This window comes from Xiphophorus maculatus, chromosome 6, assembly GCF_002775205.1.
Source record: "Xiphophorus maculatus strain JP 163 A chromosome 6, X_maculatus-5.0-male, whole genome shotgun sequence".
Classification (NCBI taxonomy): Eukaryota; Metazoa; Chordata; class Actinopteri; order Cyprinodontiformes; family Poeciliidae; genus Xiphophorus; species Xiphophorus maculatus.
Genome location: NC_036448.1, coordinates 29925705 through 29951917, shown reverse-complemented (window position 1 = coordinate 29951917; position 26213 = coordinate 29925705). Strand labels below are relative to the sequence as shown.

The window sequence follows — 26213 nt, the reverse complement described above, 5'->3', positions numbered from 1 at the left end:
CGACCGTAGATCTTTGTTTCAGGAAGTTCCTCCTGCAGTGAATCTGTTTCCTGTTATCAAAATTAAAATCGTTTAGAGACAGAAACAAGAAGGAATGCCACGCCGGTCCTGACCCGGTCCAGGACGCCACGCCGGTCCTGACCCGGTCCAGGACGCCACGCCGGTCCTGACCCGGTCCAGGACGCCACGCCGGTCCAAAGCCGCATGACACCTGTTGACGCCGTTAGCTGTGCTAGCTTTAGCATCAGCTGGATGGTTCTGAAGAACCCACCAGAACCGGATCTTTCTTGGACTGGAGGAAGAGCAGCTTCTGTGATCAGAGGAACACCGAGCCATTATCAGAACCAGAACCAGACCAGTCCAGGAAGGTATGGCATTCTGGACTGGTGGAACCAGTGCGGTTCTGTTGGGCCCAGAACCCTGAGGAGAACGGTGGTGGAGGTATCATACTGTGGGCCCATTCCTCCACAGTAGGGATCAGAACCCACCAGAACCTCAGTTCCAGACCAAGTGGACCGGATTTCTGGAGCGACCAACCCGATCTGGACCTCCAGGACCTTCTGGAGCGAAACCAGCACGGAGGAGAACCAGGAGCTGGTCCGACCGGACCCGGTTCTGAAGTTTCAGAACCTGCTGATGTCTTTCTTTTCATCATGCTGGAGAAATTCATCAGCTTGGTCTGGCCCGGCCCAGTCCAGTCCGTATGGTTCTGTGGGAACCGGCGCCTCCAGCGGCTCTCAGGTGTTTCCAGGTAAACATGTTTGGGTTCAGCTCAGATAATTACCGGGTTCTGGTTCCGCCCACACAGATGGGTCGCTATAAGAAACGCTGCAGCCCGGCTGGTTCTGATCCGGCAGCACCGAAACGGACCAGCACACCCAGCAGGTACACACACACACACAGACCCATCAGGAGGTTCTGGTTCTGGTTCTGATGGTTCCTGCATGGAGGTGATGATGAAGATGAAGCTCAGCCTGAGGGACCTTCATCATCATCGTCAGGCCGTTGACCTGTGCTGCTGCTCCTCAGGTTTGACCTCTGACCTCTGACCCTGCATGGAGCGGAACCAGAACCCAGCGGCTCCTCTTCCTCACTGCTGCCGCGATGATGAAGAACAGCCGGTTCTGGACCAGCAGAACTCTCCAGGTGAGCACCATGAAACGGGTCAGGGTTCTGATCCTGTTCTGGTTCAGAACCTGCTGCAGAGGTTCCTGAGGTCCAAAAGGTTCTGGAGGAGTTCCGAGTGTCTCCTGCTGTGGTTCCGTCATGTTCTGATGTCTCCACGAACCGGTCCGGGTCAGAACTTTGTCCGAACTGGACCAGCTGCCGACACTCTGCTGCTCTGAAGGTTCTGGTTCTGATGGTGGTCCAACATGCAGGTCGTTCTGACCCGAACAGGACCGACAGCTGCTGATGGTCAGAACCGCTGATCCAGAACCGGGTGTGGATCAACCTTCACTGTAGGTTCTGATCCTGCTGAAGGAGAACCGGATCAGAACTGGATCAGAACCTTCAAGTCGAGCAGTTCTGACAGAACCGGGTCAGCTGACTCTGTGCTGGCAGCTGATTGGACGGATGAATGAATGTGTCATGAGGAGAGCTGGTTAGCTGGTTCCCATGGTAACCTGAGCTCTTGCTGTGGGCTGCAGAGATTAAAGGTCCATCAGGAGGGAACCACCAGAACCAGAACCCGATCTGGACCAGCTGAAAGACTGATGGAGAAAAAGATTTAGTTTGAAGATCAGATTAGATTCTAAAGCTGCAGATAATCTGGAGATGAAAGAAACAGATGATCAGGTTAAAACTGGAGAGATAAATGTTCTGGTTCTGAAGAGGCTAAACTAAACTAAAACTAAACTCAAACTAAACCAAACTAAACTAAAACTAAACTAAACTAAACTAAACTAAACTAAACTAAACTAAAACTAAACTAAACTAAAACTAAACTAAAACATTTACAGATTAAAGCAGTGGTAGATGAAATCCAAAGAAATCCGGTTCCGTCTCTGAATCCTCGCTTCTCTCTCTCTGTCCAACACCAATCAATCAATCAATCAATCAATCAATCAATCAATCAATCAATCAATCAATCAATCAATCAATCAATCAATCAATCAAATTTTATTTGTATAGCACATTTCAGCAGCAGACATTTCAAAGTGCTTTACATCATTACAAACACAGAAACACAATGAAACATAGAATCAATAATCAAAACATGACATTAAGTCAAGTTAAATTTGTAATTGATTACATTTTAAATCCAATCCTAAACAGGCGGGTTTTTAGTTGAGCTCACCAAGAACCTGCAGCAGAAAACGCTGCAGCAGCGTAAAGAACTGGCAGCAGCAGATTGCTGCAGCAGGGACTTTAAATCAGCTGCAGCACAGTTTTAGAAACCAGGATCATCAAGTGGTGGTTTCTCCTACAGGAGACGTTGAGACGCTGCGGCCTAGTCCAAACCTGACAGCACATTCATATCCAAAATGTCTGATGATCCATCAGAACGCTGCTGATACCAGGTTCTGACGATCAGGATCCGTCACAAAACACGACCTTCGTTTTAAAGGCTCACAACTCGTTTTCTATGTGCTTTAAAAGGGAAACTAAAATAAAAGGCATGAACCTGGAGCGGGTCCAGATGGTTTCCAGGGTGAACCGTCGCTTCCATCTTCTCCACATTCACAACCAGTTCAGACTGGAGAAAGGTCACAAGGTCATCCTAGAAACTGTTTCCTGTGGGAATACATAACATCCTGGATAAATAACTCAGGGTTAGGGATCACTGATCCACTGATCAGGTTCTCTTCAGAGGATCTGGTCTAAAAACAAACAACTTCAATCGGGTCAGAACTTAAAGCAGGAAGTTTGGGGCCGTCCAGGTTTTAATGCTTGTAATCTACCCTAACAGGCTGGATTAACCTGGATTATAGATAAATCTGGGTGTCATCAGCAGAAAATTTCTCCTGTGCTGTCTGGTGGTTTCACCAACTGGAACCACAGTGAAGCGGATCGGGCCGAGTCCAGAACCCTGTGGGACTCCACCAGCCCTGGAGCCGGAGGACAAGCAGCAACAAACTGGGATCACTGGGATGAAACCAGTCTGCTGCCGATCCCTCAATAGCAACATGTTCAAACCGCTCTGAGAGAAGGCTGTGATCATCTGGATCAGAACCAGAACCTCTTCTATCATCTCATTCTGCTTCTCTTCCAAGTTTCTCACTGCTTTTATTTTGAAAATTGTAACAGTTAAATCAACTCAGAGTCATGTTTCCTCTCTTGTAACTCCACCCACTCAGGTCAAAGGTCAGATGATATTCCAGCTGTTCAGCATCACCAGGTGAAGCAGAGCTCCAGAGGACGCATCGTCCCCGCATCCAAGGTAACCAAGGTAACTAAGGTGTTCAAAGTAACCAAGGCAACCAAGGTGACTAAGGTAACCAAGGTAACCAACGTAACCAAGGTGACCAACGTAACTAAGGTAGCCAAGGTAACCAGGGTGACACATTATTCAGGTGAGTTGCCACCTGCTGGGGTCAGGGTTAGGAGCCTAACATGTTGACTCTGACCCTCTATAGGTCATAGGTCATTCAGCATCATTTTATCTCTTTAATTAATAGGGATGAGTGTTAGCATGCTACATGCTAACAGGCTAGTGATGTGGGAACAGAACTGGGTCAGAACCAGGTTCAACACAAGGACATCAGGAGACCCGGTGGGAACAGAACCAGGTGAAAGACGACAACAAAAGCTGTGGAATGTTTGAGGCTGAAACAGGAACCGGCACCTGATCCTGGTTAATCCAGGTGGGATTAGGGGCGGGGCATCCAGGGGCGGGGACAGGTGAGGACATCAGGTAGAGTCTGGGCTCAGCTCTGCAGCAGGTTCAGTTCTGCTGGTCTCCAGTATGCTGGGTCTAGACCCGAGGAGCAGACAGAACCAGGTACAGCTGCAGGTCAGGTCCAGTTGGGTTTCAGGTTCTGATTTAATCTGAAGTATTTCAGGTTCTGGTTGGGTTCTGGTTCTGAACTGACCCAGTTCAGCAGGTTCTAGCCAGGTCTGTAAGCTGATTTGGTGCTGAGACGGGTCAGAGGACACGGAGGAGGTCCAGCCTCATCAGAGGACGTCTCCAGTCACACTGTGCGCGCGTGTGTGTGTGTGTGTGTGTGTGTGTGTGTGTGTGTGTGTGTGTGTGTGCGTGCGAGTCAGATGTTTGTGCTGCTGAAGGAGCTGGTGATGGACCAGAACCAGGACCTGCAGTGGAGGGAGTCGGGTCGGTGGACGGGTTCTGAGGACCAGGAGACGGCTCACATCGTCCCCCTGTCCGTCCAGTCCCTGCTGGTCCTGCAGAAGCTGCTGTCCGACGGTGAGGACGATGTCCCCCAGTCTCCTGGGTGGAGGTTTGAACAGCGAGCCCTGATTCTGGTTCTGGTTGCAGGCGCCGTTCTTCTGGACCTCCAGCAGAGCAGTCTGGGGGGCGTGGCCCAGCAGGTGGTGGAGCGTCTGCTGGACGGCGAGCAGGTCAGAACCGGAGACGGAGACAACGTGCTGAGGACGCTGCTGCTGCCGCACAGGTACACCACCTGTCCTCCACCTGTCCTAAACCTGTCCTCCACCTGTCCCCCACTTGTCCTCCACCCAGTGTTGTAGTCAAGACCACCTAACCCGAGACCAAGACCGGCGCCCTGCGCTACATGACAAAATGTGAAATATGATCAAAACTGCTTCTCAAATTGACCTGAAAGATCCACATTTCCATAAAAACACCCAGATATTAAATACTTAGAGCTGAAATAAATTTAACCAGTGTCATTATCAATTCAAACTCGTCTTCATTCTGCTTTGCTTCCATCTCTGTGCCACAATCCGCTGAGGTCTCCTGCCATCCTAAAAAGATAACGCCCTGAGCAGCCGCCCATATCACTCCTGTCAGAAACCAGCAGTCTGCACCGTTAAACATGGCGGTGCCTCCGTCTGTCCTGCTGCATGAAGCCAGGCAGCACAACGCTGTAACTATGTCACATGACAGGTGACAAAAACAATCAAAGAGCAATGCGCATCCTCTGCGTGCTTTTGTTCTTGTGTTTTATTTATTTCCTAATTAAATAAATATCAATGTATATAATGCACCAAAGAACGGCTCTCAGTGAGGCTCCAGTCACATCTTCTTAGTGAAGAGAAGTTCAGAAGAATCGGACCGTTTGTGAATGTCACATCACTATATTGCAGACTTTTGGACACCGTGTTGTCCCATATATGTCCCAAACCTCCGCACAATAATTCAGCGCAGTGAGTGACTTTTTTTTTCCATCACAAATGCTTATGTGTCTCTGTACAGCTAGCTTTGCTAACATCACGTCACAGAGTTTACCTTTCTTTGAGCTTCTGTTCTAAGCAGCGACGTCAGTAACGTGTCACTTAGTAACGCGTTACTGACGTCAGACCACTTTTTTCAGTAACTAATAATCTAACGCTTTGCTATTTCATATCCAGTAGTCAGACTACAGTTACTTATCAAAATCATTTTGTGTTACTATTTTCTTTTGGAATTTAATTGTATTTCCTCTGTGCGTCTTGTCGAGTGATCGCCGTTTCTATGCGACAGAAACGTAAACAATGGAGGGAGATGCCATTTTGTTGGTAGAAAAACAGGAACTATTTTGAGTTTCTGTCGCCAAGTCCGATTATTATAGTGGCTGTGGGCTTTTTTTTTAATTTTTTTTTTTAAGTTGCTAGCAAATTTAATGGTTGCTCTTTCTGGGCTGGTTTTTGAAGGTGAAGTTGTTCATTTGGGTTTGGAAATAAACAGACAGAAACCCCAGAATGTGTCTGACCTCCAGCTAGTTTTACTCAGACTCTCCCTGCCCATCATTTCCAGGATGATCCGTCCCGCTGCGTCTCTGTTAAAGTTAATATATTACCTGTGAATGACGTCCAGATGTCCAGAACATTGGAAACATGGAGACTAATATGAACAGAGCAATAAACGTGAAAACAGCCACGAATGAACGAGTCCGTAAAGTTGTGCAACTAAACGCCATTATAATTATTAATATTAAGGTAAATGTCACTAATCTGTGCAGCAGCCATCTGAACTGTGGAGCCGCAGGAGGAGCTCTGACCTCTGACCTTTAACACCAAACACAGAACCTGGAGGTTGGGGGTTAAAATCCTTAGAGTTTTCCAGACAATAGTGGAAAACACAAAAACTGCACAAATTACTAACGTTTCTTTTTTGTACTGTAACCATTAAAAAGTCTCCCCTTCAGTTCAACCTTATCAGTGGAGACAACATGTTGATGTTACTGTTATTAAATAACTTACAATTAAGTTTTGGCAAAGATCAATGTCATTTTCACAGCGTTGTTGTTAGCAGCTGCTGAAAGTAACTAAAAAAGTTACTTTTAATGTAACTTAGTTACTTTCCAAATCAAGTAGTCAGTAATCTAACAGAGTTACTTTTTCAAGGAGTAATCAGTAATCTGATTAAAGTTACTTTTTCAAGGAGTAATCAGTAATCTGATTAAAGTTACTTTTTCAAGGAGTAATCAGTAATCTGATTAAAGTTACTTTTTCAAGGAGTAATCAGTAATCTGATTAAAGTTACTTTTTCAAGGAGTAATCAGTAATCTGATTAAAGTTACTTTTTCAAGGAGTAATCAGTAATCTGATTAAAGTTAGACATAGTCCCACCGTGTGTGAAAGCGAAGTTCTGCTGAATTAGCTGATGGTTTATGCAGCTCAATTAAATTACTGACGATTAGACAGAGAAATCTTCTGCCGCTCAAAGAAAACCACTGAGCATGTCTCAGAGCGCTGGGCAGGGGAGTAACAGAAACACCTTATTGGTTGGATTTTAATCGGTGCGTTTGGCATCCAGTGAAATCAAACATGTTAAATAAACCGGACAGTTTTCTGTACGTTTAGTGATATTCCCACAGTTGCAGTCTTCACTGGTCTTGAAATAAAATCCCGAGTCCTCAGCGCCCAAGACCATCAAAAAATGGTCTCGGGACCAAGACAGGTGTCGAGTACTACAACACAACACTGCCCCCACCTGTCCTCCACCTGTCCATCACATATTATTCAGTTCACCTCTCAGCTGGTTCTATAGTCTCACATCCATCCTTTGCTGAACTACTTCCTGTCTCTCCCAGTCCTCCCAGTGATCAGCAGGATCCTCGCTGGTTCAGCAGGAACATTTCTGCAGCTGACCTTTCCTCCCTGATTGGCAGACGCACCGGCCAATCAGAGCTCTCCAGGAACACAGCCAATCACAGAGAGGCTGATGTCAGCAGGAAGGTGAAGTCAGTTTAGCTTCTCACCATGAAACCATCGATCAGTCGGCAATAATCAATCAGACGATACATTCAGTCGTCACCTGAATCTTCATCTACCATGTTGATCAATATTCCAGTTATTAATAATCAAAGCAATAATAATAATCTGATCAGGTTTCAGTCTGGATTTAAAGGAACTCAGGGTTTCGGCTGTTTTTCAGTTTTCTGGAAGCATAGAAGCTGAATGCTGCTTCTTCATGTTTGGTTCTGGATGCAGAACCAGAACCAGGACCAGCAGGTTGATCCAGCAGCAGCAGCTGTGCTGTGCTAGATCTATAGCTGTAGAGCTAGGGTTAGGGTTAGGGGTTAGGGCTATAGATCTAGCTCTACAGCTAGATCTATAGCTGTAGAGCTATAGATCTAGATTGTCTCCCCGCCCTCAGGGTGCCACCCTGGGCGGTTGCCATGTCGCCCATATGAGAACCTGCTACTGGTTCACTAACACAACCGGGTCAACACCGAGGTCCAACAGAATCAGCACTATGGTTGGAGCACTTTGACTAGGCCAGACTCCGTACTATGGAAACCATGGAAACCAGACTGAAAGTTGGTTGTTGTTAGGAAACTGACTTTTCAATCATTTTGAAAATGGCCTCACACAGCTGGGTGACCTCTGACCTCTGTCCAGCAGGAGACTTTGCCATGTGGATCACAACCTGACGGAAAGCTGATGGAGCGAGCTGAGGCCGCCGTCGTCCTTGTGGGTAAGAACAGGGGGGTCAAGGTCAGGGTCAAGGTCAAGGTGAAGGTCAGAGTACTGATTTCAGATCATCCAGCACTCGACTCCAACGGTCTGAGGGAACGGATTATGAGGCTGGTGTGTGTGTGTGTGTGTGTGCATTAATTACCATACATAGATGCAGTAAGAACAATGACACGCAGTACCAGAGAAAATCCCCTAGAGGGCAGCACAACAACACACATGAATGATCAGTTAAATAAATGTGAACAACACAAAACCTCCAGAAAAGAGGATGGAAAATTTCACCTCTACAATTATAATAACAATACTTAAGATGTTATCGGTAGCCAGAGAAACACGGCAACAATTTCCCACCCTGGACTAGTAACTGACCAACATGGTAAAAACACACACAGGTCTCACACACACGTGATGAACGAATGATTGACGGCGGCTCCTGATCCGTGGATCCAGTATCACATCGAAGCGCAGAGATTAACCTGAAATTACAAAACAAACAGATGCATTATGGGTAACGTAGTGTTGCGTTACCCGTAGTCTACATCAACTTCATCCGATCAGGACTTCAACCTGGGTTCATATGACCTTTAACCTTTTAGAGGACTGGTGTGTGTGAATGAGCGTCCAGACGCAGCAGGTCACGTTCCTGGTGCTGTAGATCCAGTAGATCTGCTGAAGGTTCATTTCTCCCTGTGCTGTGACTGCAGGCAGCGTGGGCTTCCTGGACCGGCCCGTCCTGGCCTTTGTGCGACTGCAGGAAGCGGTTCTGTTGGACTCTGTTCTGGAAGTCTCCGTCCCAGTCCGGTTCCTCTTCCTCCTGCTGGGCCCTCCTACTGCCAGCCTGGAGTACCACCAGATCGGCCGTTCCGTGTCCACGCTGATGTCAGACCAGGTGCGTTCCTGCTCATGTTCTTGGAAACGCCCATCAGGTGGCGCCACAACATGTGGTCGTTCTCTTCCAGAGCTTCCATGAGGCGGCGTACCGAGCAGAGAGCCAGCAGGACCTGCTGACGGCCGTCGACCGCTTCCTGCAGCGCAGCGTGCTTCTGCCCCCGCCTGACGCCAGCAGGGAGGAGCTTCTGATCTCGGCTCCTCGCTGCCAAGGAGAGACGCTGCAGAACGGAGAGAGAGAGCAGAGCAGCAAGCTGCAGGAGAAGCAAAGCAGCCTTCAGCAGGACAAAGGTGGCTGACTGTCTTCTCCTTAGAGGCTCTGCTATTAACTAAAACCAAAATTAATTACTTGCATAAGCTTTTCTGGAAATGTTACCATCAAACTTATGATGGTTGAAGGAACAAATGGACTGAGGACAGGCAGCAGAAATGAGCATAACAATATAGCATCAACATTCAAACATCAGTGTGGTCATGATGGGTGGTGGTTGATGTTGGACCCAAAAGCAGAAACGGAGGCGGCGAATGGGTTCGAAGACCTCATGAAGATTGAGTTATAAAATACACGGGAAGCCAAGCAGGAGCAAAGAGCAAAACATACTCAATAAGGAAATCAGCAAAGGAACACAAGGAAATTAACGAAAGGATCCGGCAAGCAGTGACTGAAAAAGAGAAGCTTAAATACTGAGGAGGTTGAAAGCTGAAGAAAAGTCCTGGCTGGACAGACAGAGAGAGGCTCAGGGCATCAGGAAATAATTCTAACAACAACCAGACTGTTCATCATCCAACACACTTATTTCTAGTGGGGTTGCGACGGGTGCTGGTGCCTATCTCCAGAGGTCAAAGGGCAAAAGGCTGGGTCACCTGGACAGGTCACCAGTCCATCGCAGAGCGACACAGAGACACACAGAACGAGCAACCATGCACACACACCTAAGGAGAATGTTTTTGCTTCAGTAAAGGATTGACATGTGGTGATTGTTCTGGATCATCAGCCTGGCGGTGGCCTGGCTGCAGGTCGCTGCGTTTTCTCTCCTCTGACTTCACGCTGATCTTCTCTCTCAGACTCTCTGGTTCCCTTCAAGTCCGCCGAAGCTCCTCTGAGGCGTTCGGGTCGTCTCTTTGGCGGTCTGATCCAGGATGTGACCCGGCGGTACCCTCAGTACCTCAGTGACATTCAGGATGCTCTGAACCCTCAGTGCATGGCGGCCATCATCTTCATCTACTTCGCTGCCTTGTCTCCTGCCATCACCTTCGGCGGACTGCTTGGTGAGCGAGGCCCTCAGCAGGGATGGAGGACAACCAGCAGGACGACCTTTAACCTCTGTCCTGTGATCCAGGCGAGAAGACCGAGGGTCTGATCGGTGTGTCCGAGTTGATCGTTGCCACGGCGATGCAGGGCATCGTGTTCAGCATACTGGGAGCTCAGCCTCTGCTGGTAATCGGCTTCTCTGGACCTCTGCTGGTGTTTGAGGAAGCTTTCTACACGGTGAGCTCTCCTGGTTCAGACAATAGATTCCAGTAGAAAGAAAACTGCAAACTGTACAGTGAGGACAGAGATACATTTAATAAAGACTGCCTACTCTGAAAATGTCCAACATGTCCATGTGTACAGTATTTGTGCATTAAAAGAACAAACTGTTTACCGAAAACTGACAGTAAAACTGCAAGTACCAGCAGGAAAGTGAAAACTTGGTGAGTTTGTTGGTTCTGAAGTCCAGCAGCTGCTGGAGGAAGGATCTACCGTAACGCTGCTTCACGCACCGAGGATGCAGCAGCTTGTCAGAAAGCATGTTCATTTTAGAACTACTGCAGTGCATTCTGGGTACAGAATAAACTATTGCACCGCATCCTGGGTGGAGAATGAGACAAAACGTATCTGCTTTGTAAGCAGCCCTCATCCCCTTCAAAATAAGAGCATGAATATAAATGTTTAGCTACTTGAAGAATTCCTAAAAGTTGATAACCAAATCTAACCAAACATAGACGTCTAACTTTATTCAACTGAAAGTTTACAACACAGTCAAGTAAATTAGCGCTTAGCTGGAGAAAATCATTAAGGGGAAGCTAAATGCACTAAATGTTTTCAAAGTTAGCAAAAATGTTAAAGCACTAAGCTAAAAACTAGCTCCACTTTTAGCAGAATATTGGAAATGTGCCCAGCACTGAGATCCAGCCTGAGGTTGAGAGACAACGGCCTTATACTGGGTTTAGTTACTGGGACGGCATGTAGATGAAATGGAACCGCTTTTAAAAAAATCTGAATTAATTGAAAATGTGAATTAAAAGCCAGTTGTTAGATGTTCATTTGCCGTCTGTATGAGGTGAGGGATCATTCCCATCTCCTCTGTGGAAACCGCTTCGCCCCACAGCTGTCAGGACGCTCCCTGGAACTGGGCCGCTCTGTGTTTCTCTGCAGTTCTGCAAAGACAACGAGATCGAGTACCTGACGGGCCGGGTCTGGATCGGCTTCTGGCTGGTGCTGATCGTCTTCATCACTGTGGCCTTGGAGGGAAGCATCCTAGTTCGGTTTGTTTCTCGCTTCACTCAGGAGATCTTCTCCTTTCTCATCTCCCTCATCTTCATCTACGAGACCTTCGCCAAGCTGGTCAAGGTCAGTCCAGGAGCCTGCAGAAGACTCCAGCTGTGATGCCGCTGCGCTCCACTTCTTCTCTGTTCTCTCATAGATCTTTAAGGAGCACCCACTCCAGAACTGTTTCCATGGAAACAACAGCGGATCTCCGTCTCTGTGCAACTTCTCGGTGACTGCCGGGAGTCCCGGGGGAACCGCCGGAGAGCCAAACACGGCGCTGCTCTCACTGGTCCTCATGGCGGGAACATACTTCATCGCCTTCTACCTGCGGAAGTTCAAGAACAGCTCCTTCTTCCCAGGACGGGTCAGTACCTACCAGAGCAGAGGGACGGGGCCAGTACACCCCAAGCCCTGACCAGGTCTGAAGAAGAGGCCAGCCCAGACCCAAAGTACCTGCTGGAGGCTCACAATCTGATTATCAGGGTTTAGAGGTGAAAGGTTAAAGTTCTCAACCAGAGACAACTGGATCCGTGTCTCCCAGGATTCTCAGCAACTGGTCCATTGTCAAAAACGTGGAAATTTTACTGCGAGACCGTCTGAAGGAGTCCAGTTTTCTAAAGCTTAGACCAGTTTGGGCCAGTAGAACCAGAACTGACCCATGAGGCCTAGTAGTGTTGTATGACTTTGATTCTTAGCCTGGTCTGGAGACCTCAGTTCTCCTAGAGAAGACTTTAGGACATCTCCATCAGCCGACCAGCGTCTGCGGATCTAAAACCACATTCCTTGTGTTTCAGATCCGTCGAATCATTGGAGACTTTGGGGTCCCCATTGCGATCCTCATCATGGTTCTGGTGGACTACAGTGTGGAAGACACCTACACCCAGGTGAGGGTGCAGTTTGTTTTAATCCCACATCCTGCTGACCCCAGCGGTGAACCGCTCTGCTCCTGTCGGTCTACAGAAACTCAACGTTCCCAGCGGATTCTCAGTGTCCAGTCCGGAGAAGCGTGGCTGGCTGATTTCTCCGTTGGGTTCTGATGGCCAGTTTCCAGTTTGGATGATGGGAGCCAGCATCCTGCCAGCCATCCTGGTCTTCATCCTCATCTTCATGGAGTCACAGATCACAGCGTAAAGAACTTACTGCTCGTCAGGGATGTAGTCAGTACCAGTACCTCAGAGGTGTCACTGCTAAAGATGAACCAGGTCCAATAAGGAATCATTGTACATTTAGGAGTTGTGACTCAAATTGTTTTAACATTGATCTCTTTCTAAAACCTAAAACTGGAACCAGAAATGGTCCACTTACCCTTGTTGGTCTGACTAGACTCAAGTGGTTCTGGACTTTTAACCAGGTTTATGGTCAGTTTGGGTTTAGGAGGAACGTTTGACTAAAGTCATGGTCCTGATTCTCTTGGATTCATGACTAGAATTATGGTCCTAAGAGTTTGGAACTTTGTTGCCTGACTTTTGGACTAGGTCCCGGTAATATGACTTTGGGTCTTAGGACTTGTTTACATAACAACGATTCAACAAAAATTCTTTTATTTATTTTTGACCATTTCTATTAACTCATAGGCTGTTTTCCACCTGATAGTCCTATAGATTAAACCTCCAGCTGCTGTGGCTCTGACTCAAACCAACCTGTTCCCCTCCTGGCCTGTGGGGGCGCTGCACCAAGAACCACAGAAGGAAATGACACAAAAACCTCTGAAGACACTGAGAGCAACTTCCTGTTTCACCAGATGGAAACAAGATGGAGGCGTCAGATTTATCTCTTTAGTCTTTGGCTAAAGACCAGGAGCCATTTCTACTGCTAGCGCTAGGCTAGCATGTTAGCTTTGGTTGTATTTACCCAGAATGCCCTGTGCTGTAGTCCACTTCCTGCTTTTGATACGTTCTCAGGTCCACTTTACTTCAACCAAACCAGAATTCACTTCAACTGAACCCAAACTGAGGTTTGGAGGACCAGAGGTCAAAGGTTGATTAGCGTTCACGCCTCACCAACCGCACTGGATTTTATAGGCAAATGGACTGGAGTTGGACTGAAGCGAAGTGAACAGGGCTGATGGGAATGAAGCCTTAATGTTCAGCAGAACTGGACTCTTGACGCGTGGTTCTGGTCCAGGTTCTGGCCCGTGTCCTGATGTGAGCTGACAGATGTCTTATCTGTCTTGTAGGCTGATTGTCAGTAAGAAGGAGAGGATGCTGGTGAAAGGAACCGGGTTTCATCTGGACCTGTTGATTATTGTGGTGGTGGGCGGAGTCTCAGCCCTGTTTGGTTTGCCGTGGCTCTCCGCCGCCACGGTTCGCTCGGTCACCCATACCAACGCCCTGACCGTCATGAGCAAGGCCGTGGACCCTGGAGACAAACCGCGCATCCAGGAGGTGAAGGAGCAGAGGGTGACTGGGTTCTTGGTGGCGGTTCTAGTGGGTAAGGCAGTGTCACGGTAACAGCACCTGGGTCACCTCCAGACTGCTGGGTTCTGAACGGGTCGGCTCTGTCAGGTCTGTCCATCGTTATCGGAGAGGTTCTGCGCCAGATCCCCCTGGCGGTTCTGTTTGGGATCTTCCTCTACATGGGTGTGATGTCGCTGAACGGGATCCAGCTGACAGAGCGTCTCATCCTGCTGCTGATGCCTCCCAAGTACCATCCAGATCAGAACTACGTCCGCAAGGTAAGGCCCGGTTCTGGTTCCGGTCCCTGCTGACCCGATCCCGGTCCCTGCTGACCTGCGGCCCCCTGTCCCGTCCCAGGTGAGGACGCTGCGGATGCACCTGTTCACGCTGGTCCAGCTGACGTGCCTGTCCCTGCTGTGGGTTGTCATGGCGACGGCGGCGGCGCTGGCGTTCCCTTTCATGCTGCTGCTGACCATCCCTCTGAGGATGCTGCTGCTGCCACGCCTCTTCAGCCCCAGAGAGCTTCTGAGTGTGAGTCAGTGATGTCACCGTGATGTCACCGTGATGTCACCATGATGTCATCCTTAACCCACAAACTGCAGGATTCGGTGCAGCCTGGACCTCTGATGTCTGACCTCTGACCTGCAGCTGGATGCTGACGATGCAGAGCCCCACCTAGAGGAGAAGGAGGGGCAGGACGAGTACTCGGACCTTCAGATGCCCATCTGACCCGATCGGACCAGAACCGGACCATTCGCACCTCTGAACAGCTGCTTTTGAACATGCTGATGTGATTTTACTGAAATGTTTCTCTGTAACGATCAGAACCAGAACCAGAACCTGCTGCTCTCAGTAAAAACTCCTCAATAAACAGATCTGTCTTTATATCTGCCTCTTATCATCCAGTTTGGACCGGTTCGGGTCAGAACTGGGTCCAGGTCCATGTACTTTATGAAAACAGTGAATGGGTTCAGAACCGGGTCCAATCAGATCAGCTCCCGTCTCTGTTCGTGACTCAGGTCTTCTGATCCAATCAGCTGCCAGCTCCTGGGCTCAGGCCCCGCCCCTTGGCTGCAGGCTGTGGTGGAGTGATCTGATTGCCTCTGGCTCCTCTGGCCAATCAGCTGTCAGGATGTTCCTGCCAATGTCTGGCCTGTCTCACCTGGTTGCCGTGGTAACGCTCTCTCGACGAAACCCGAGCAGGCGTGGCAGCCGGCCGTCACCTGAGCCGCTCTGAATGTTTGATGCGTTCCGTTAGACATCCTGGAACACCTGAGCAGAACGCCGCCGCCGCCGCCAGAGGAGGAGCGCCGCAACGCCGCAGGTAACCTGGAGTCAGCTGGAAACACCTGGAGACACTTGGCAGCTTCTGGTTCTGCTGGGTTCTCAGACTCACCTGACCAGCTTCATGTTGGTTCTGCTGGTATTCCCAACCAGTGACCCAAGAAGGTTCTGGTTCTGGTTCTGGATCTGGTTCTGGATCAGCCATGGGGATCTGAGGCTGGCTTCTTCTTCTGGACCTTCAGGCCCGGTTCTAACTTCCATCGTTCAGGATCCAGAGGTTTCTGCTCCGGTTCTGCTGGCAGATCCGGTCCCGTTAGATCGGACCTGCAGGAACCGACAGAGCTGAAATCAGGGCCAGCTGGGCTTGCTGCTGGGAGCAGAAAGTTCTGTTGTGACCCGCGGGTCACTCAGAGTCCGATTCGGTCCAGATGGTCCCCTCCGTTCTCTGAGCAGGAAACGATGCAACTAGCCAGGGGGCTGGGCTAGAGGGCAAGTATCCAATGGGAAACCAGGACCAGAACCGGAACCAGACCAGAACCAGAACCTTGACCTCTACCTGGAACTTTTATCCAATCAGATTGTTTGGCTCGTGGATCCGGCTGATCTGATTGGCTGCCAGTGTTCCTGAGCTGCTCTGTGGCGACCCCTGCTGGATCTGTAGAATAACGTCTTGATACATATCTTTGTTTTTTTATTTTTCTGTCGGATAAACTTCAGATTCAGTTTCTCCGCTGAGAAACGTTCTGGAAATGTGGAGCTGAAACCAGAGGAGGAAGAATGAATATTAATTACTATTAATTACTAATCCATCGGTTAAAATGATTGCGTCTGTTTAAGATCAGCTGCTTACTGATTGGTCCCCTCTGGCCCCGCCCACATTTCATGAACTCTGAGGCCCAGCTTCTCAAAAGTTATTGATTCTCTTAAATAATTCAGTTATCTGATGTGAGCTCAGCCTGGAGCGAGCCTCACTGAGCATGCTCAGTAGCGTTGGCGTGGTCTGGTGGCTCTGATTGGAAATGGGGAAACTGGATCAGTCCCAGTTTGTTCCTGGAGTTAGTGGGAAAGGTGTGACATCACCTGCTGTTCTCAACTGGGCGGAGCCACAGTGATGTCACAGCGGTCTGCATCAAGGTGTGACGTCACTTCCCTCCAGGTGATGAACCAGGATGTCAGACGGGAAGCAGCGCAGTCTGTCCACTTCTGGAGAATCTCTGTACCAGATCCTCGGCCTGGAGAAAGGCTGCAGCCATGACGACATCAAGAAGTCCTACAGGTAAGCCCCGCCCCCTGCGAATATGTAGCCCCGCCCCTCTCACAGCAGTTTTTTCTTTTTTCTTACGCTGGTAGCTTTACATTTAGTAATCCACATGCCTAAGTACTTAATTTCATTTTTGACTGAAATATTGGAAATTGAAGAATCAGAGCAGTTATGGATACTCATAACTTCACATTTATTTACATTTATCTGCAGCCCTGAGGCTGAGAGAACAACTTTATTTAGAGCTGGAGGAATTTGTTTGTTGTTTTTTAGGAAGACGGTTGTATCATCTGCAAATTGGCTAATGATTATTTTCTGGTCATTAATTTCCAGACCTTCAATATTAGAGTTTTTAATTGTTATTGCTAGTAGTTCTGTGATTATAATAAATAAGAGAGGCGAGATACTGCAACCTGGTCTGATTCCTCTTTCTACTTTGAATCTGAGCCTTGTGACAAAGACACACAGCTTAATATTAATATATACAGTATATATATATATATATATATGTTAATATTGGTGTTTAACATGGTAATCATATTAAGAAAACTATTTCCAAATCCAAAATGTCTCAACGTGTTAACAATAAATTGATAGATAGATTTGTGTAAATCTAAAAACAACATAAAACCATCATCTCTTATTAATGACTATAATCAATAAGGTACAGAACCAGGCGCATGTTGTTATGATGGATCTGCCTTTCAGAAAACCGGATTGGGTTTGACTAATTATTTTAGGTAAACCTGTTTTTAACCTCATTGCCAAAACTTTGGTTAAGATCTTCTTGTCAGTGATCAACAGCGTGATAGACCTTAAATTATTTACATTTTTCTTATCTTTACCAGGTTTGGGGATTAGTTAAATTAGAGTTCCTTTCTACTAACACTAGAACATTCCTACTAGAACATTCCTACTAGAACATTCCTACTAGAACATTCCTACTAGAACATTCCTACTAGAACATTCCTACTAGAACATTCCTACTAGAACATTCCTACTAGAACATTCTTCTATAGCCTGAAACAACAAGAGTTTTAAATCCTCCCAGAAATGTTTCTAAAGGTTAGTGGTAAATCCGTCACACAGCAGTTTGGACTCGGTGGTCGTCCTCCAGTCGAACTACCCAGTTGAAAACAGGAAGTAAGTCGTCCTTGACTTCCTGTTTGTGGTGTCAGGAAGCTGGCGCTGCGGTTCCACCCGGATAAGAACCCGGACAACCCGGAGGCGGCGGAGAAGTTCAAGGAGCTGAACAACGCTCACTCGGTGCTGGCCGACCTCAGCAAGAGGAACATCTACGACTCGTACGGCTCCCTGGGGCTCTACGTGGCGCAGCAGTTTGGAGAGGACAACGTCAACACCTACTTCATGCTGTCCACCTGGTGGGCCAAGGTGGGGGCGGAGTTTAGAGGGACTGCCAGACTCCTCCCCCTGCGGTGAGGCTGGTGTGACGGTGTGTTTGTGCTGCAGGCTCTGTTCCTGCTGTGCGGCGTTCTGACCGGATGTTACTGCGGCTGCTGCCTCTGCTGCTGCTGCAACTGTTGCTGTGGGAAACTCAAACCCACTGCTGCGGGCGAGGGGGCGGAGCCAGAGTACGTCTCCCCTGACGACCTGGAGGAGGAGATTCGCAACAATCCTGACAACGGTAAGACGTCAGAAAGCGTCATCTGTAGACTGCTGCTCTGGTTTCCATGATTCAAACGTTCAGTTCAGTGATGACTTTAGCCTGGCTGCTCAGTGACCCGTTTATTGTTGCTGTTGTGTTTGTCATCATGTTTTCATTAGTTTAAGGCAGTCTTGAATATGGAAAATTATACTTTGCTGCTTTTGTTTCTGTCTACAACAGTAAAATAATGTCAGTGATTCGTTTTATATTTTCTGCCAGAGTCTTGTTGTCGTTTTGGTTATTAGAAAGATTCTTCTACAGCCTGGTTCGTTGACGCCTCTTGGTGTCGCGCCACGCAGCGACGGCGCTGCGTGTTACCCAGCTGAACTACCAAACCCGCCTGGGCTTCTGCGTTGTCATGGTAACTCTGGACAGTAAGAAGGGTTGATTCATTGGACCAATTTATCAGCTGAACTACCTGCAACTTCCCAGAACATCCAACTGAGCCTGGAAGTCCATTGATGGCAACAGGGACTGTAGAACGTCCTAGTTCAAGTTCAGGAATGGAGGCGATGAGGGATCCCATCTGAACATCAGAACCAATCAGCCGCTCCAAACTGGGCAGCTGGATGAGACGGGAGGCTAACGGATCAACGTCTGGAGGAAGAGGCAGCTGCCCCTCAGCCAGGCGACCCCAGGGCAGCAGCGGCTGGATGTGGTGGGAATCGCTTTGGGCTCCAGAACCAAATATCTTCTGCTCTGCTTGTTCCAGATGTAGAGACACCGACCGTCCAGCAGCCCAGCAGCGCCAGCGAGAAGACACAGCTGATCGGTGACGGCCACCGCAGATACGGAGACACCTACACCTGAGAGGGCAAGCAGACCCCAAGCAAGCCCCGCTGACCCCGCTGACCCCAAGCCCCGCTGACCCCAAGCCCTGCGACCCCGCTGACCCCAAGCCCCGCTGACCCCGCTGACCCCAAGCCCCGCTGACCCCAAGCCCCGCGACCCCGCTGACCCCAAGCCCCGCTGACCCCAAGCCCCGCTGACTGGAACACCCAAATGTTCTTCACCAAAGACACCAAAATGTCTCTGACGTTCCAAACATAAAGCCTGATGAACATTAAAACATTTGAGACATTTTCAACTTCAAAGCTTCAGTTTGGATCTTTTATGAAATCACTTCAATCCGTCTCCATGTTGTTACTTTGTTATGAGGCAGATCATCTGCTCCATCAGCTGCTACTGCCAGCTGAGGAAATGCACCAAAAACAACCAATCAGAGCCAGGAGGCGGGGCCCAGTGCTATAAATCACCTCATGTACCTGCTGCTAAATGTGCTAATGGCGGAGAAACAACTCACTGTTACAGCAAAACTGTTTATCTGCCGTCATCAGTTGCTATGCTAGCTAGTCTAGCATTCATGACAAGCTGTGCTAGCAGCATAGCAGAGAACAAGGAGGGGAAGCAGGCACAACTAAGAGTGATTGACAGCATCAAGCCCCGCCTCCAGGCTCTGATTGGTTGTTTCCAGTTAGCACTCAGATTATCTCTCATAAACTGTCACCACATAGACAGTTTTAACAAATATGTAAAAACAATATTTGATTCATAAAAGTTACAAACTGCAGCTTTAAGAGATTTGAGACAATACAAAGACTGAAACATCTCTCACCTTCCACCCCGCCGACCTTTAACCCTAAACCCTGAAGCAGCTGCATCCGGGTCTGAACAGAACCCGCCTCCGTTGGGGATGGTGACTTCCTGAATCTAACCAAACTCCTGCTCTGATTGGCTGTTTGATGATGAGTCAACCTGGAGGAGGAGCTTAAACTCTTTGTTGTGTTGATATGGAGACAGCGGTGGTCACGTGACCCGCTGGAAGCTCCGCCCCTCCGTTTGTATGCTAATAAAGGACTGAAGTGTGACTCTGTGTCCGCCTGGTCTGTGGCTCACGGTTTGACCTTTGCCCTCTGTTAAGCAGACTCAGGGTTCAACCTGCCAGGTGTTCACAGTGTTTCTCTTTTATGTCATTATCATCTAGCAGAATTAGTTTAGTTTTATTTTGAGCCAGGGGCGATTCTAGGATCTGACCTTTAGGGGGGCTGAGCCCCCAGCAGGGCTAAGACCCAGGAGAAGATATTCTAAATCTGACTGCTTATTTACATACATTCACAAACAAAATGAAGAGACATGTTGTCAGGAATTCACAGAACAAAGGAACAATGTTCATTTTACTCAAACATATACTTATAAAGAGTAAAATCAGAGAAACTTGAAAAATAAACTGGAAAAATATACATTTAGGAGTATTTTTACTAAGCTGTTTTTTTCTACTTTTACTTGAAAAATGTTATTCTGAAGTATTTCTACTCTTATTTGAGTAAAATTTCTGGATTCTCCACCCACTGAATGAAAAATTCACCAGACACAGAAACACCTGCAGGTTTTGTTAAAGTCATGTTCCAGTTTCTCTGTGTTTATTTTGAGTTTCCCGTGTCTCTGAGTCTCCGTGTTGTCCTGTCTCCCTTTGATTAGTTCCCAGGTGTTTCTCGTTCCCTAATTACCTCTTGTGTGTTTAGTCTCACCTGTGTCTTTGTGTCTTTGTCGGGTCCTCGTCGGTACTCGCCCTCTTGGCGTCCTGTCGTTCCGTTTCTGTGGGCCCAGTCTGTTTCGTCCTTCGTTTGCCGGTTGCTACCCTGGCTTCAGCTCGGTCGTGCTGCCCGGCAGGTTGGATATGTTGGACTGTGTTAATTCTGGATTGACTTCATTAAACCACCATTTCTCATCTCATCCTGAGAATGCTGCGTTTACCTCACCACTCGTCCACCACACCTTATGACAGTTGAAGTTTCAGAAGCTTTTTTCTTATTGACAGAAGCTGATATGGAAATTTTGTCTTTTTCCTGATTTTGGTACTTAGATGAAATTATTGTAATTTTGGTTCTGAAAATATCAAAATTTCCACTTAACTTTACATTTTGGTTCATCTGATGATGTATTTTTAAATATTAAATGATTCATCATTTTATCAGTTACTCAGGATTTGACTAAACCTTTTAATAAGTACTTTTTTTACTCTTGAGTATTTTTTACTACTACTTGAAGTACTGCTTCTCTTACTCGAGTATAATTTCCTCGATCCGCCTGTTCTGGAAGTTTTTACTGCGTTTCTGCTCTTAAACCAACTTTGCACCAACTTTGTTTTTAACGCACAAATTTTCCATAAAGATCCCCACTTACTCTTCGTTGCCATGGTGATGATGGTCTCGGTCATGGCCTGCTCCTCGTCCTCCACCCGCGGGTCGTTTTTGCAGGCTCTAGTATACAGTTATTGTTTAGCCTGGATTTCATCCAAATTTTGTGCTTTAGCCCCTGTTTTAAAACATCGTAGGTTTTTTGTTCTTAGTTTAACAACTTTTTGAAACCATTGCAGCCTTCTTATTCTTTTTTGCCGTCTGGGAATTTATCTGCGGAGGTCAGCATGTCAGACTACAACCGGTCGGCTCTTCAAGAGGCTTGAGACGAAGATATTGTTGAAGACACTGAGTTGGTCGGAGCCAAGTCTGATCCTTCGGGTAAAGAACAGAAGGTGAACTGGGATCACACACCTACTGAGAACTAAAGCACAAAGAAAATGAAGCTACAGGAGCCTGAACACAGCGAACGGAGAACTTAACACAAAGATGGACAATCAGACTGAAATATTGAAAAGCCTTGAAAAATGTTAATCCTGTCGCCATTGAGGTAAATAAGAAAACCATATCAGAGCTTCAAGCTTCGCAAGAAAGAAACGCAGCGCTGAGGATCCTGTGAAGACCAGGCTGGTTACTAGAGACGCTGGACCCGGAGGGAGACCGGACCGGACCGGACCGCCCGAGAAAGATGGACTAACCCTTCTGGGATCCATTGGGATCCTCACTGGGATCATTCCTGTCTCCGTGGATCGGCTGCGTGACTCGGTCCACACCGTTCACAGATTGGGGAACAAAGCTGGAGCCGCTTCGGCCAACAACCGTCCCAGAGCCTCATCATTCAGTTCGGGATGCGAACCCTGCGGGATGAGGTCTGGAGGAAACCCAGGGAGGCTAAAGGCTGTAAAGAAATGCACATCAGCTTCAAGGAGACTTTTCTAGGGAGGACAGGATCCCAGGGCCAAACTGTGGCCCCTGGTTCAGGGAACAGAGAGAGGCAAACAGCAGACCTGAAGGAAGGTTTCGCCCTGATCGATAATCGAAGAGTGGACCCTGACTAATTACACGCCATGTTCCTTTACTCCCACTGATGGTATATTATGTCTGTATTTGTTTAAAGGGCTATTGCACTATTTCATATAGCTGTTATTGGCTACGTTCTCTCCTTCCTGCTCATCGTTCCTGAGTTTAGTTTTTGCACAACTACTGTGTTTATTTCATGTTATCTTTACTTTCACTTAATACTAGGGGTTTAAAAATATTGTCAAACGTAAGGCTACTTTTCTTTATTGCAAGGAGCAAAAGGCTAATAGTTTTTTCTGCAGGAAACTCACTCATCAAGTGAGGAGGCCAAATTCTGGAAACTTCAATGGGTGATCAAATTTATTTTAGTCATGGTTCGTCGCATTCAGCTGGGTTATGATTATGTTTTATAAATTCCCAGGTTCTTTGTTGGAGCATATCAGTGAATCCAATGGCTGCTGGGTAACGAATAGTGGAGATTGATGGAAATAAGATCATTTTGGTCTATATGGATATAATAATAAAGCCATGAATAGTATATTTTTTACTGACCTCGGAGTGAAGATAAAACAATGGAAAATAAAATATTTCACTGATCAGGTTATCTTAGGAGATTTTAATGTAACTCCAGATGGATCCATTGATCGCCTGCCCTCTAGGGGGCAGCACCATATTTATCATGGTATTTTTGTAAATTTAATCTCTACTACAAATTAGACAGACTGCTGGAGAATTATAAATCCTAATATCAGACAATACTCCTGGTTCAACCCTTCTGTAAACGGCCAGAGCTCTGGGCTGGATTACTGGTTAATCCCTCATAATCTGGTCAATAATATTTCAAGCTGTGAAATCTCAGCAGCTCCTCTAACAGATCATTGTTCAGTTACCTTGTTTCTCTCTCTGAATAAATCTAAACCACCTTCAAACGTAGCTTGGAAGTTTAATAGTAATCTGCTGAATAATAAACTTTCTGTCCAGAAGTCCTGAACCTCATTGAAGATATTTCAGCAATAGATCTGTCGCCCTTAAATAAGTGGGAGTGGTTTAAATTTAATGTTAGGACAACAGCAATAAAGGCAGGCAAAAGTGCTTCAAAGCTCAGGAGACAGAAACAATCCCAAATTATTAACTCTCTATGTTCAAAATAAGTTTTAATGTCTGAAGATCTGAGTCAGCCTGATGCTTTAAATCTCAACTAGATGATGTTTTTCTAGATAAAGTAAGGGGGGCTTTCATTGGCTCCAGGGCTCGATGGATTGAAGATGGTGAAAAAAATCTTCATATTTTTTTAATCTTGAGAAGCAGAGACAGTCCAAAAAGATTCAGAAACTAATTATTAATGGCAGCATCACTGAAGACCTGGATTTAATACATGAGACATTTTTATAGTGATCTTTATTGTTCTAAGTATTCAGAATCCAATTGCCAGTATTTTTCTGATGAAATTCAGGAATCTGTTGAAACAATTAATTTTAAAGACCTTATGGAAGATGAATTAATAATGGAAGAACTTGATGAAGCAACAAAGAGTAAATCTCCAGGTCTGGACGGTTAACCTCTGAATTTATACTTTCTTTTGGAAAGATTTACCAAAACTATTATTGAGGCCCTGCTGGATGCATTTCAAACAATAATCTCTCTCCCACCATGAAACAGGTCTGATTACTCTGATCCCCAAAACAAAGATCCTTTATCACTAGACAAGTGGAGACCCATCACTCTGTTATGTACAGATTATAAAATTTTAGCTCTTGTTTATGCCAATCGCTTAAACAGTGGATTATTATGATTATTAATGAATGCCAATCAGCTTTTTTAAAGGGAAGAAATATCCATCATCACACTAGACTGATTTTTGATATGATTGATTATCGTAGCTTTATTGATGGTGACAGTTTTATTTTATTCCTGGATTTCTTTAAGGCTTTTGACTCACTGGAACACTGCTTTATAATAAAACACTAAAATATTTTGGCTTTGGGGAACAATGATGTAATATAATCAGATTATTTTATAGTGACATAAGTAGCTCAGTTTCCCTGGGAACGAGTTTGACCCCTAGTTTCTCTGTGTGAAGAGGAATCAGGCAGGGCTGCCCAGTTTCACCTACATTATTTATATTAACTACTCAAATGCTACCTTACTAATTATGAACAATTCTAATTTGCACAGTATCAAAATTTTTGATAAGGAATTCAAGATAAGTCAATTTGCTGATGATACAACAATTTTTCCAAGAGATAAAACTAAGGTAGATATTGCTCTAAAATCTATTTTAATCTGGTTCGTCTCAATATTGATAAATGTGAACTTCTGCCGATCCAGTCCAGCTCTGAGGGGCTGCTGCCTCCATTACAGTTAAATCTGAAGTTAAATATCTGGGAATACTGATTTCAAAAAATACTATTAGAAGAGAGGAGGAAAACATTGGAAGTTGCTTGGATGGCATGAAGAGATTCTTGAGTCTTTGGTTAACTAGAGATCTGACTGGTTCTGGACCAACTCTTCTGTCCAAAGCTGAAGGAGTGTCCAAGTTAATTTATCCATGCCATTCTGCTTTTATCTCTGACAAGAATATTAAGAAAGCTAATTCAATAATCTTTCAATTTATCTGGAGGAACAAAACTCACTATTTAAGACGATCTCATCTTATTAAAGATTATGATAAAGGAGGAATTAGAGCCTTGGATTTTGAGGCTCTGATTGGTTCATTTAGAATAAATTGGCTGAAAAACTATTTGTCTCATTCCAACTCAATGTGGTTTCATATCCCTAAATCTATATTTAATAAACTCGGTGGCTTGGATTTCTTGTTTAAATGTGATTTTGAATTAACCAGGATTAATATTGCACTGTCTAATTTTCACAAACATTTTAGGAAAATGATATTTACCCACAATTTTACCCCACATGGATCCATAGTGTGGAATAACAGATCAATATTAATAAATAGAAAATCTATTTTTAAAACTGACTGGTATGAAAAGGTATTTTATTTGTAACTGACTTATTGGATAGTATGGATAGAACTTAATGGTGTTTTGTTCAATTATAGAGATTTTACCAATAAATTTGATCTGAGCTGTTCTTGTAATGAATATGTAAAAGTATGTAAATCTATTCCTGTAGCTCTGATCCATCTCATCCAAAACACCTTCAGATATTCAAATGTTATTTCATCTTTACCCAAAATGAAAACTGGAGAATATAGTGAGACTGATAGAAACAATAATGTTCTGCTTGTGACGGCCTTCAAATCTAAATTATTTAATGATTACAATTATTACATAATTTAATAAGTATTAAATTAATAATTATAATAATTATTAAATTAATAATTATTAAATTATTATAATGATTAATTATAATAATTAATAAGATCTAGATACGTTGGGATCTAGATCTCATAATATCTTGATAACAACCAATCTGTCTATTATAAAGAATTTGTTGTAAAATGGCCGATTTCACCAAAGGTTAAAGAATCTCACTTCAAAATCTCTCACAGTTTTTACCCAGTTAATAACCATCTCCCACATATTATACTGTTGGTGGCCTTGACATGGTCAATATTGTCTTGTTGCTTGTTAAACATCATAAATCCTGCTCTAAATTCAGAGGTTCTACAACTTGTTTGGATGTTTTTCCTTAACCAATTTAAACTGTATTGCACCTCATTGAAACATTTGAAATCTGTTTCATAAAAAAGTAACTGCCAGTATTTAGTTTTTTGTATTTCCTTTATTTAACCAGGTAAACCCCGTTCAGATCTAGATCTCATTTTCAAGAGGGACCTGAGCAAAACCTTGCAGTACATAGCAACCTGGTTACCAGATAAAACCAATTAATACATATGCACAAGTATAAAACAATAAAAACAATTTAAAAACAATGACACTGTTTCATAGAATCTTGTTGCCTATCTTTAAGAACTGATCGAAATAAGTCCAGTCAAATCATTTCCGACATCTTAAGTTCA

The 26213-nt window shown here is 45.7% G+C and overlaps 2 protein-coding genes across 7 annotated transcripts; both read left to right on the top strand.

Annotated features, from left to right (window-relative positions):
- Positions 1-3: 3 nt before the first annotated feature.
- Positions 4-14748, top strand: LOC102235868 (anion exchange protein 2-like). 5 transcript variants are annotated; one of them, XM_023336162.1, is made up of 19 exons: positions 4-885; positions 1030-1146; positions 3300-3382; positions 4210-4366; positions 4439-4574; positions 7158-7302; positions 7972-8044; positions 8751-8935; positions 9006-9225; positions 10000-10203; positions 10275-10423; positions 11354-11548; positions 11622-11831; positions 12262-12351; positions 12428-12594; positions 13644-13897; positions 13972-14141; positions 14221-14394; positions 14512-14748. In XM_023336162.1, exons 2-19 carry the CDS (start codon positions 1056-1058, stop codon positions 14590-14592), a joined length of 2784 nt encoding a protein of 927 aa, XP_023191930.1. In that variant the 5' UTR covers positions 4-885; positions 1030-1055; the 3' UTR covers positions 14593-14748. The 5 variants fall into 5 exon arrangements, with proteins under 5 accessions (XP_023191930.1, XP_023191927.1, XP_023191931.1 ...); XM_023336159.1 differs by having other exon boundaries at positions 3300-3391; XM_023336163.1 differs by lacking the exon at positions 1030-1146 and having other exon boundaries at positions 3300-3943.
- A 414-nt stretch (positions 14749-15162) lies between these two features.
- LOC102236121 (dnaJ homolog subfamily C member 5-like) lies at positions 15163-18937 on the top strand. Of its 2 annotated transcripts, XM_023336169.1 has the most exons (5): positions 15163-15187; positions 16304-16423; positions 17587-17800; positions 17879-18053; positions 18787-18937. In XM_023336169.1, exons 2-5 carry the CDS (start codon positions 16317-16319, stop codon positions 18882-18884), a joined length of 594 nt encoding a protein of 197 aa, XP_023191937.1. In that variant the 5' UTR covers positions 15163-15187; positions 16304-16316; the 3' UTR covers positions 18885-18937. The 2 variants fall into 2 exon arrangements, with proteins under 2 accessions (XP_023191937.1, XP_005816231.1); XM_005816174.2 differs by lacking the exon at positions 15163-15187 and having other exon boundaries at positions 16094-16423.
- Positions 18938-26213: the final 7276 nt, after the last annotated feature.

Excerpts from the sequence above, each read along its gene's own strand:
- LOC102235868 (XM_023336159.1), top strand. The coding sequence starts at position 1,056 with ATGGAGCGGAACCAGAACCCAGCGGCTCCTCTTCCTCACTGCTGCCGC. Across the intron at positions 1,147-3,299 it reads GGACCAGCAGAACTCTCCAG|GTCAAAGGTCAGATGATATT; the intron begins GTGAGCACCATG and ends CCACCCACTCAG. Across the intron at positions 10,204-10,274 it reads CACCTTCGGCGGACTGCTTG|GCGAGAAGACCGAGGGTCTG; the intron begins GTGAGCGAGGCC and ends CCTGTGATCCAG.
- LOC102236121 (XM_023336169.1), top strand. The coding sequence starts at position 16,317 with ATGTCAGACGGGAAGCAGCGCAGTCTGTCCACTTCTGGAGAATCTCTG. Across the intron at positions 16,424-17,586 it reads GACATCAAGAAGTCCTACAG|GAAGCTGGCGCTGCGGTTCC; the intron begins GTAAGCCCCGCC and ends TTGTGGTGTCAG. Across the intron at positions 17,801-17,878 it reads TGTCCACCTGGTGGGCCAAG|GCTCTGTTCCTGCTGTGCGG; the intron begins GTGGGGGCGGAG and ends TTTGTGCTGCAG.